Below are 12345 nucleotides of genomic sequence, written 5' to 3'. Positions count from 1 at the left end.
GGTGAGACTTGTGGCTGTGAAACAATCTCAGGTTCTGGGCCTCCTCCGTGGTGTTGTTAGAAGTGACTGCAGGAAGTGGTTCTGACAGTTCTGGACATTATTCTCCTTCCTTTTTCTCCTAGTTTGTGCATTGTGATCTTGGGAAGGTCCACAGTTCACTGGAGTATTCTCCTATTAATCCTTCTATTGCTCTCTTTATGGTCTGATCTCTCTTGGTTTCCTCATCCACATCATCCGTCGAATCCTCTGTTATCATAAATCCATTGTCCTTTCTTTTTGGCCTTCCGTTCATCCAGCTGGGCTTTGGTCTTTACAAGCAGCTTTTTGTCTCCCTCTTGAAACTCATTTAATAACATTAATACACGCAGAGTAGATTCTGGTTGTTTATACTCACAAAAACCAAATGCTTGCAACTTTCCTGAAGCTCCTTGAACTCTCTTGCAGCTTAAAACCAAGCGACATTTTGCAAGTAACTGCCTGATTAATATATCAGAATCTTTCTCAGGTAGATTGCCTACAAAAACTGTTGGACCATCACTTTTGACATTTTCACAATTCCTCTAAGCAGAATTGTTTTTCCTTGGTGCAGTATGCTTTCCAACCAGCTGGCAGTTTGCCCGCTGTTTGTGTTTGGCGTGGAGATAGTTGTGGTATCAGCCAGTACCTTTCTTAATTCACTTTCTGTTAACACTTGCTGGGGACGTGGCATTCAAATGGTGGATGGATCTCCAATCAAGCTGTAGTCGTCTTAGCCATTCACAGCTCCACAATGCCGGCCCTCCTGTTCTTACCACAAGTCCAGTGTGGCTTGTTGGTTGTGGTATTTCACAGTAGTGAATGTCATTTCCACAGGAATGATCTTTGCTCCAGTATTAGCTCTTAGTTTGATATCTGCAGGCTTCAGTTTAGAATCTTTGAAATGCCGTTCAAACTCAGTTTGTGGATTGACTAAAACAGCTGAGCCATGCTCTTTTTGAAACTGAAGTCTGCCTTTTTTTAAATCTTTATCTCTTCCCTCCATTTATTTTTGTCTATTGACATGTTCTTTGTATGTGTCTTACTTTATTGGATTTTCTGCTAGTTTCATTTTTAAATCTGCATTGATTCTGTGTCTGTGAGCCCCAGCCACAATGCTAACACAATTTTCTCAGCCAGACTGGTTTCTGTTTAGACAATGCAATTCTGTTCAGACTCCTGACTGCAACTCAATAGCATCTCTGTCTGCAGTTTCCCTTGATACATTGACTTTAATTGCTCTTTTAAATGTGCGTTGTGCTTCAGGTAGGTGTCATTTTTGAATGCTTTCTTTTTAGATAGCACAAACTAAACAATCTCTCAGAGCACCTTTAAGCCTGTAACTGAACTGACAATTCACGTCAGTTTACAATTTACGTCAACGATTTGGATGAAGGCATTGAAAATAACATCAGCAAATTTGCTGATGATACTAAGCTGGGTGGCAGGGTGACATGTGATGAGGATGTTAGGAGAATTCAGGGTGACTTGGATAGGCTGGGTGAGTAGGCAAATAGGAAGGCAGATTATTATCTGAACGGTGTAGAGTTAGGTAAGGGAGAAATACAAAGAGATCTAGGAGTCCTTGTTCATCAGTCACTGAAGGTGAATGAGCAAGTGCAGCAGGCAGTGAAGAAGGCTAATGGAATGTTGGCCTTTATTACAAAGGGAATTGAGTACAAGAGCAAGGAAATCCTCTTGCATTTGTACAGAGCCCTGGTGAGACCACACCTGGAGTATTGTGTACAGTTTTGGTCTCCAGGGTTAAGGAAGGACATCCTGGCTGTAGAGGAAGTGCAGCGTAGATTCACGAGGTTAATTCCTGGGATGTCTGGACTGTCTTACGCAGAGAGGTTAGAGAGACTGGGCTTGTACACGCTGGAATTAAGGAGATTGAGAGGGGATCTGATTGAAACATATAAGATTATTAAGGGATTGGACAAGATAGAGGCAGGAAATATGTTCCAGATGCTGGGAGAGTCCAGTACCAGAGGGCATGGTTTGAGAATAAGGGGTAGGTCATTTAGGACAGAGTTAAGGAAAAACTTCTTCTCCCAGAGAGTTGTGGGGGTCTGGAATGCACTGCCTCGGAAGGTAGTGGAGGCCAATTCTCTGGATGCTTTCAAGAAAGAGCTAGATAGGTATCTTATGGATAGGGGAATCAAGGGATATGGGGACAAGGCAGGAACCGGGTATTGATAGTAGATGATCAGCCATGATCTCAAAATGGCGGTGCAGGCTCAAAGAGCTGAATGGTCTACTTCTGCACCTATTGTCTATTGTCTAATACTTAAACAATCCCTTCAGTTCATCCACATACACTGAAACGGACCCCCCTTATTTTGAAACCTTATGAAACCTAAGTGTTCTGCAATCAACAATTGCTTTGGTTCTAGATGTTCCTACACTATATCAGCAAAGCTTATTTCAGCTAGTTTGTTGGAACAGTTAAACATCGAAATAAACAGTATGCCTTTAAACCCAAAACACTCAATAAAACTGGTACTTGTTCCTCATTGGATATTTCATTGCTTCAAAATACTGTTCATTTAGCTCTGTTTCATGAGCAGGTCACCTGTCGAAGAATCAAACACACCTATCTTTCTGATGTAGCCAGCCAGTTGAGTTTTTTTAATGATTATTATCACTCAGTACTCACTGTTTATAAACTTGTGAATTCTTCTGTTTTCTGCCTATTTTAAACTTGAATGTCTCATTTTTTACTCACTATTTCTTGCTGCACTTTTTAAAAACGTGAGTATATTACTGTGCTTCAACAGGTCAGTCACTGTCTCAGGTTTGTCTTAAAAATACATCATCATCACTGTAATGCTTTGTATATAATGAATTATATAAAGAACAGAGAATACTTAATCAAACATATTTACAAGATTATTCAAATATTTCTGAGATAGTAAATATACACACTGTCCACATATTTCTCAAATGTATCATGCCTCAGGCACATCCTCTGACAGCTCTTTCTACAGAGTGGCCATTTTAGTAGGTGTCTCCTGTACCTGATATATCTGTGGTCTTCTCCTTCTGCTGCTGCAACCCATCCACTTCGACATGTTGTGCGTTCAGTAATGCTGTCCGCACCCTACTGTTGTAATGTGCGGTTATTTGAGTTACAGACACCTTCCTGTCAGCTTGAACCAGTCTGGCCGTTCTACTCTGACCTCTCTCATTAACAAGGAGTTTTTGCCCACAGAACTGCTACTGTTTTTTGTTCTTTGCACCCTTCTCTGTAAACTCTAGAGACTTGTGTGAGAATCAGCGGTTCCTGAGATACTCAATCAGTCCACGGTCAGAGTCACTGAGATCACATTTCTTCCCCACTCTGATGTTTGGTCTGAACAACAACTGAACCTCTTGACTATGTTCGCATGCTTTTATGCACTGAGTTGCTGCCACGTGATTGGCTGATTGGATATTGGCTTTAATGAGCAGGTGTACAGGTGTAGCTGATAAAATAGCCACTGAATGTAAATAAGTACTTGATGTTCACCATGGATACAGTGCACGGAAGTGCCTGTTTCCGTACTTTACATCTCTGTGATCTATGATAGATCACTTACCATTTACCCTACCTATGCCCCTCATAACTTTATATACAGCCAGCCCTCCTTATCCACAAGGGATTGGTGCTGGGATCAGTATGTTTTACAGTGAGAGCGGGTTGCTACAGGGTATAGACAGGTATAATCAATATATTTTACAGAGGGAGGAGTTACGGGGTACAGACAGGTATAATCGATATCTTTTACAGTGAGAGGGAGAAGTTACGGGGTACAGACAGGTATAATCAGCATCTTTTACAGTGAGAGGGAGGAGTTATGGGGTACAGACAGGTATAATCAGAATCTTTTACAGTGAGAGGGAGGAGTTATGGGGTACAGACAGGTATAATCAGCATCTTTTACTGTGAGAGGGAGGCGTTATGGGGTACAGACAGGTATAATCAGCATCTTTTACTGTGAGAGGGAGGCGTTATGGGGTACAGACAGGTATAATCAGAATCTTTTACAGTGAGAGGGAGGCATTATGGGGTACAGACAGGTATAATCAGAATCTTTTACAGTGAGAGGGAGGAGTTATGGGGTACAGACAGGTATAATCAGAATCTTTTACAGTGAGAGGGAGGAGTTATGGGGTACAGACAGGTATAATCATCATTTATAGTCAGAGTGAGGAGTTACAGGGTATAGACAGGTATAATCATCATTTACAGTGAGAGGGAGGAGTTATGGGGTACAGACAGGTATAATCAGAATCTTTTACAGTGAGAGGGAGGCGTTATGGGGTACAGACAGGTATAATCAGAATCTTTTACAGTGAGAGGGAGGGATTACGGGGTATAGACAGGTATAATCATCATTTATAGTCAGAGTGAGGAGTTACAGGGTATAGACAGGTATAATCATCATTTACAGTGAGAGGGAGGGATTACGGTGTACAGACAGGTATAATCAGCATCTTTTACAGTGAGAGGGAGGAGTTATGGGGTACAGACAGGTATAATCAGAATCTTTTACAGTGAGAGGGAGGAGTTATGGGGTACAGACAGGTATAATCAGAATCTTTTACAGTGAGAGGGAGGAGTTATGGGGTACAGACAGGTATAATCGATATCTTTTACAGTGAGAGGGAGAAGTTACGGGGTATAGACAGGTATAATCAGAATCTTTTACAGTGAGAGGGAGGGATTACGGTGTACAGACAGGTATAATCAGCATCTTTTACAGTGAGAGGGAGGAGTTATGGGGTACAGACAGGTATAATCAGAATCTTTTACAGTGAGAGGGAGGAGTTATGGGGTACAGACAGGTATAATCAATATCTTTTACAGTGAGAGGGAGAAGTTACGGGGTACAGACAGGTATAATCAACATCTTTTACAGTGAGAGGGAGGAGTTATGGGGTACAGACAGGTATAATCAGCATCTTTTACAGTGAGAGGGAGAAGTTACGGGGTATAGACAGGTATAATCAGCATCTTTTTCTGTGAGAGGGAGAAGTTACGGGGTATAGACAGGTATAATCAGCATCTTTTACTGTGAGAGGGAGGCGTTATGGGGTACAGACAGGTATAATCAGAATCTTTTACAGTGAGAGGGAGGAGTTATGGGGTACAGACAGGTATAATCAGGCAGGTATACCCAGCAGCTTTTACAGTGAGAGGGAGGTTAAGACGTATAGACAGGTATAAGTAGTATCTTTTACAGTGAGCTAGGAGTTGCAGGGTATAGACAGGTATAATCATCGTTTATAGTGAGAGTGAGGAGTTACAGGGTATAGACAGGTATAATCATCGTTTATAGTGAGAGTGAGGAGTTACAGGGTATAGACAGGTATAATCATCGTTTACAGTGAGAGTGTGGAGTTACAGGGTATAGACAGGTATAATCATCGTTTACAGTGAGAGGGAGGAGTTACAGGGTATAGACAGGTATAATCATCGTTTACAGTGAGAGGGAGGAGTTACAGGGTATAGACAGGTATAATCATCGTTTACAGTGAGAGTGTGGAGTTACAGGGTATAGACAGGTATAATAATCGTTTACAGTGAGAGGGAGGAGTTACAGTGTATAGACAGGTATAATCATCGTTTACAGTGAGAGGGAGGAGTTACAGGGTATAGACAGGTATAATCATCGTTTACAGTGAGAGTGAGGAGTTACAGGGTATAGACAGGTATAATCATCGTTTACAGTGAGAGTGAGGAGTTACAGGGTATAGACAGTTATAATCATTATCGTTATAATCATTATCGTTTACAATGCGAGGGAGGAGTTATGTGGTATAGACAGGTTTAACCAGTACCTTTTACAGTGAGAGTGGTGAGTTACAGGATATAGCCAAGTGTAACAGTACCTTTTACAGTAAGTGAGATGCGTTGGACAGTACAGACAGGTACAATCAGTATCTTTTGCAGTTGAGGGAGTTGTTAAGAGGTATAGACAGGTGGGAGGAGGAGATGGGTATATATAGGAGAAAATTTAAATGTTATCTTAGTGGAAAGTTGTTGACTTGGAGAATGGTTGATACCTGGAACTCACTGTCAGCGAGTTGTGTTGATATTTACACAGGGACCAGAATAACAAGGCATAGAAGGAAGCTTTTTTGTCCATTGTATCCAAAGGCAGAAGAATTCAGATTACTCACACTTGTTAGCTCTGAATCTTTTGGTGTAGAGGCTCTCAGGTCTGGGTTCAGGAAACAGATTTGTAGGTGCCAAGCTGCTAAGAGTATTTTTGTTCACAGGGATGGATTAATTTAGCAGGTCTGTGATTGAAAAACCTGTTGGTATAAATCATCAGGGCTGTGTTTAATAGTAAGCAAGTTGAGTTATCTCTCTGGTTTGATAACATTTCCATCCAGCTCTCAGACTGTTTAATGAACATAATGTACATGCTCTCAGGACTGTGTTTGATCTTAAACAGATCGCAGTTCTCTCCCTCGTTTGAGTTTGATAACATTTTGCTGCAGCCGCATGGAACTATACTGTGCATTTTCCTCAGAACTGTGTTTGATAAACAGAATTTAGTTGTTAAATTGCATTGACCTTCCAGATATTGAATTTCAATGAACAGTGCTCAAGACAACATATGGTAAGCATAGACACGAGGAAATCTGCTGATGCTGAAAATCCAGAGCAACACTCACAAAATGCTGGAGGAACTCAGCAGGTCAGGCTGTATTTATGGAAAAGAGTAAACAATGTTTTGGGCTGAGACCCTTCATCAGGACTGAAAATGAAGAGGGAAGAAGATGCTAAAATAAAAAGGGAGGGTAAGGAAGATAGCTGGAATGTGATAGGTGAGGCCAGATAGGTGGGAAATACCAAGGGCTGGAGAAGAAGGAATCTGATAGGAGAGGAGAATGGACCATAGGAGAAAGGGAAGGAGGAAAGGACCCAGGGGAGATGATAAGCACGTGACTAGAGGTAAGAGGCTAGCGTGGGGAAGAGAAGAGGAGAGGTGGAGGATTTCTTTTACTGGAAGGAGGAATTGAGATGGTAAGCACATTGTTAAGGGCTCCTATGTTTATGTTGGAAGGCATATTCCTGTTTTCTGTAGAAACATATTCAGTAAACATGAACCATGATGATTAAGTAAACATTTGTTCTTCAGAAATACTGAAGAGCTGGTTTCCCATTGCTACTATTGAACAAACAACATTGATGTTATCGGTCTATTTTCAAAGGAAAAGGTGCTATTTGGTTAAATCCATAGTAAGTACGGTTTTGTACTCCTTAATTAAGGACAGATATAGTTGTGTTGAAGGCAACTCAGCAAGGTTTATTTCCAAGATGAACTCCTGGAACAAAGATGCTGACTTAGGCAGAGCATTTGAACAGGTGAGCCTCTGTTCATTGGCGTTTTGGAAAAGGAGTAATGACTTATTAAATGTACACAATTGTGAAGTTGCTTGAGAAGATATTGAGGTGGAACCTAGAAATGGGGATGTTGTTGCAGTAAAAGGGTTTCCTATTAAGGGAGGAAGAAATTCTTCTTGGAGGATAGTAATTCTTTAAAATTCTGCACCTTTAGGGTTTTAAGAGGCGTGGCATCATGTGAATATGTAAAGTGTAAATTCAAACAACACCCAGTATTCAGTGAATAATGTAAATTGTATGCTGTAATTAGATTGAAGTAAAAAAAGACAACTTTGTGTCAAGAGTGGACATGGAATGGACCCAAATGCAGGACGCAGGCACTGAAGTACTAGGGGTAGGACAGGATGGGGATGCCATGGCATGCAAGGGGTAATGCAGGTGGGGCTGGATACCTGAGTTCGGGCAGGGCAGGAGGATCCCAGAGTTCGGGTGGGGCAGAAGAACGCCCTGGGGCGGGCGCACAACTCCTAGGCAGGGCCACCTAAGGCGCAGACACCTGGGCAGGTGCGGGGCACAGCCCATCAGAGGTGAGAGGTAGGAAGGGACAGAACCACCCGTAGGGTAACGGCAACGGCCTGGCTTGCTCAACGGGGGTAAGGGACAGGAAGGAACAAAACCACCCAAGGGGTAACGGCAACGGCCTGGCTTACCAGACAGAGGCAAGGGGACAGGAAGGGAGCTGGGTCCAGGGTGAGCAGCAGGACAGCCAGGATATACTGGTAAATAGGGAGAAGCAAGCAGACAGCGTGACAGCGCAGGCAAGGTGAATATGGCGGAACAGCAGGACCAGCGCACATGAGAGAATCGGGAAAACAAGACGAACCAGGGCAGAACAGGATACAGAGCAGGTTAAACCAGCTTCCGAGCAGGGCAACCCCCCCCCAAACTAGCTAGCTGGGGGTGTGTGTGTGAGTGTGAGTGTGAGTGTGAGTGTGAGTGTGAGTGTGAGTGTGAGTGTGAGTGTGAGTGTGAGTGTGTGGTTGGCACCCAGCTTAATGGTGCATTACCGCCACCTTCTGCTCTGGAGTATGCGATGGACTCACATTCTAAATCCCTTCACCCAATCGCACACATACACATACCCTAACCTACACTTTATCCTCCCCATCCTAATACCCTATTTCTGTTTATCCATCATATCCTATAAAAAAAACCCCTGTACCCCTTAAGAAAGCTAAAAATACCCTGACCTGTGTTCTCTCACCCATGCCCAGCAACCCTTTTAATGTGAATTCCTGCACCCCCAATTCCCTTAGATTAATTCTCATCATCTCTCTCTGTATCCCATACTTCCTGCAACTCAGAATTACATGCTCTACTGACTCCTCTTCCTGACATTCCTCACACAATCCTGTCTGGTGTTTCCCTATCAATTTCAATATTTGGTTTAGTGCACAGTGCCCCAGCCTTAACCTAGTCTACACAATTTCCTCTCTTCTGTATCTACTTCCTACCCTAGTACCTGCAACACTTTTTTGTATTTGATATAAATGCCTCCCTTTCCCCTCCTTGTCCCATCTTTGTTGCCACATTTGGTTAATTTTTTCCCAGATTACACACTTAACCTCTGCTTTACTGATACTAATGTGCATTTCTATATTTTCTTTCTTTATTGCCCTCTTTGCCAACTCATCCACCCTTTCATTGCCCTTTACCCCTACATGAGCTGGAACCCATAGAAATTTAACCTGACCTCCCTGATTTGCAACTCTTGTGACTGACTGAAGGACTTCATGAAGTACATCTTGCCGGCTGTTTGAGTGAGAAGACCTTAAACTTGCTAGAACTGAAGATGAATCTGAGCATATCAACGCTTTGACTAGTTTAGTTTTCTCCACCCAATGCAACACAACCAACACTGCCATCATCTCCACTGTATACACCACTAACTTATCAGATGTTCTTCTGCTGATTGCAATTGCTTTTGCTGGTATAGCCACCCCAAACCCTGTCACTCCTGTTTCAGGTTCCTTAGCACCATCTGTATAGACCTGAGTATAATCACTATACTTTTCCATAACATGACAGTTAAATGCACTTACCAAATCAGTTTTATACTTTCCTTTCCTTTTTACCTCTAACAAATACCAGTCTACGTCAGGCCATACCAGCTTCCATGGAGCTACAACTGGATAAACTACTGAAGGGCTTATCCTTAGATCAAACACTCCACATGATCTAGCAATATCATTCCCTACCCGACTAAAGTTTTCCCTCTGAAACCTCCCATTTTCCCAGGACTCCTGCAACACTCCTTTAGCAGGGTGAGAATCATTGTGTCCCTGCAAATTAACCCAGTAGTTTGGAATTAAGAAGGATGCAATTGATGGCAAAGGCATTACTCCCATTTCTACCTGCAGGGCTGATACTGGTGATGTTTTAAAAGCCCCACTGCATACTCTCAAAACCTGAGCCTGAATCACATCCAGTTTCCTTTTAAGAGACCTAGCATATGGATCAGCAGCTACACTTCCATAATCCAACACAGATCTTACTAAAGCCACATACATTCTTTTTAATGCTGAACAACTTGCTCCCCACTCCCTACCAGTCAAACATCTCATCACGTTTATTACTTTTTTACATTTCTCCTCAACTTTCCTGATATGGTCTGCCTATGTTAATCATGAATCAAATATAAATCCCAGAAATTTATATGATCCAATCCTTTCTAATTCAATCCCATAAATCCTTAACTTCTTCCCTACTTCAATTCTTTACCTAGTGAAAAATACAGTGAGTTTTTTTTCCACTGAAAATCTACATCCCCAATCATAACCCCACTCTACCACTTCATCAACTGCTCCTTGTAGTTTCCTGATTATATGCTCCGTGTTCCTGCCTCTTTTCCGCAAGGCCCCATCATCCGCAAACAGTGACCTACCTATAATCCCCTGGCACCTTTGTGAAGACATCATTGATCATAATGATGAAAAGTAACAGACTAATCACACTACTCTGGTGTGCCATTTCCCACTATGTACTGTTTTAATAATTCTGATCCAATCCAAACTTGAATTTTTCTACCAAACAAAAAATCTTTAATCCAATTAAAAACTCTCCCCCCAACCCCCATCTTGTGCAGTTTAATTAATAATCCTTCCTTCCACATCATATCATAGGCTTTTTCAATGTCAAAAACCACTGCAGCTACTGATTCTTTATTTGCCTGGACCTTTCTTATTTCAATCTCTAACCTTACCCCTGAGTCTCCCCCCAACTAGGCTCAGTCCCTGAGCCCCTTATAAACACCTGCCCCCTAATAGGTGACAGGTGTACCTCCTTAAGCCAAGATGATCCAATGGCTCCGGGTGACAGGAGGGCTGGCTGCAAGGCCCGGAGTCTGGAGTCCACGGACTGGAGTAAGACCCAGAAAGCGGGCTCAGGACCAGACTCTAACACTTTGTAAACAGACAAGTGTCCAGAGCGCACGGTATACTGGCCCATGGCAAGGAGTTGGCTCCACAAGAGATATGGTTTGCAAAGTGATGTGACTGCAGGCCGGGTCTCTGAATCAGAATTAGCTCTATTATCACTGTCTTACATGACATGAAATTTGTTGTTTTGCGACAACAGAACAGTGCAAAGACATAAAATTACTCTAAATTACAAATAAATAGTGCAGAAAGGAAGGAATAATGAGGTGGTGTGGGTTCATGCACTGGTCAGAAGTCTGATGACAGAGGGGGAGAAGCTGTTCCTTAATCTCCTGTACCTCATCACAGATGGTAGCAATGAGAAGCAGGCACGTTCCTGATGGTGGGGCTCTTAATGCTGGGACACACTTTCTTAGAATCAGCTGGGACATTTGCGCACTCTGAGGACAGTCCTCAGAGTATTAATTTTTAGTGACAGCCTTGTAAATTTCTTTAACCTAGCAAAAGTGTTTGAACACTTACAGGTGTTCAGACTTCTGACCAGTGCATGAACCCACACACTGCCTCATTATTCCTTCCTTTCTGCACTATTTATTTGTAATTTAGAGTAATTTTATATCATTGCACTGTTCTGTTATCGCAAAACAACAAATTTCATGTCATGTAAGACAGTGATAATAGAGCTAATTCTGATTCAGAGACCCGGCCTGCAGTCACATCACTTTGCAAAATCACTGTCAGGCTTAAAATATTGAAGAAAATGATGTCAATGTAGATATTGAAATGGAATTGAATCACCTGGTGCAAACACGAGGAAATCTGCAGAATCTGGAAATTCAAACAACACACACAAAATGCTGGTGTAACACAGCAGGCCAGGCAGCATCTATAGGAAGAAGCACTGTCGACATTTCGGGCCGAGACCCTTCGTCTTATTCTCTGCTGCTTTCTCCCCACTTCTTCCTGTCTCGGTTGGCTCCATGCTTTCTGAGTTCTCAGTGGTAATTCTGGGCTGCTTTTCTTGCAGATTGAGGTATTGTGTTATGACCAAGGGTGGTGAGGAAGATGTCTACACTTAATAATTATGGTAAGGCACTTTATTCTCCACATTTACGCCAAAGAAGAACTGTAATGCCAAAAAATTATCTGTATGCTATTTGTATGTTGGCTTTCAATATAACTTGCAAAATCTCAATCAAATGTTACATCAGTCAGTCAGTGTTACTTGATGAAGTTACACACAGTGTGTGTGGAGGGTTATAGGAAGAGGGAGGTGGTTGGTAGAGGTAGAGTGTGTGTGGAGGGTTATAGGAAGAGGGAGGTGGTTGGTAGAGTGTGTGTGAAGGGTTATAGGAAGAGGGAGGTGGTTTGGTAGAGGTAGAGTGTGTGTGGAGGGTTATAGGAAGAGGGAGGTGGTTGGTAGAGGGAGAGTGTGTGTGGAGGGTTATAGGAAGAGGGAGGTGTTTGGTAGAGTGTGTGTGGAGGGTTATAGGACGAGGGAGGTAGTTTGGTGGAGGTAGAGTGTGTGTGAAGGGTTATAGGAAGAGGGAG

The 12345-nt window shown here is 42.5% G+C and overlaps 1 protein-coding gene across 4 annotated transcripts in view; it reads left to right on the top strand.

Moving 5' to 3' along the window:
* Positions 1 to 12345, top strand: part of nr1h3 (nuclear receptor subfamily 1, group H, member 3) — a 176219-nt gene that overhangs the window by 42219 nt on the left and 121655 nt on the right. For 3 of the 4 annotated variants that reach the window (XM_073047703.1, XM_073047706.1, XM_073047701.1), the window contains exon 2: positions 11822 to 11881. The exons of the other annotated variant lie outside the window; for it this stretch is intronic. In XM_073047703.1, the coding sequence (XP_072903804.1) occupies positions 11860 to 11881 (22 nt within the window). In that variant the 5' untranslated portion in view covers positions 11822 to 11859. The remainder of the gene's footprint in view (positions 1 to 11821; positions 11882 to 12345) is intronic. 4 annotated transcript variants of the gene reach the window in all.

The sequence above is a fragment of the Hemitrygon akajei genome, chromosome 6 (assembly GCF_048418815.1).
Source record: "Hemitrygon akajei chromosome 6, sHemAka1.3, whole genome shotgun sequence".
In the NCBI taxonomy this organism is placed as follows: Eukaryota; Metazoa; Chordata; class Chondrichthyes; order Myliobatiformes; family Dasyatidae; genus Hemitrygon; species Hemitrygon akajei.
Note: the sequence above shows the minus strand (reverse complement) of the source record. Positions and strands in the feature narration are given on the sequence as shown.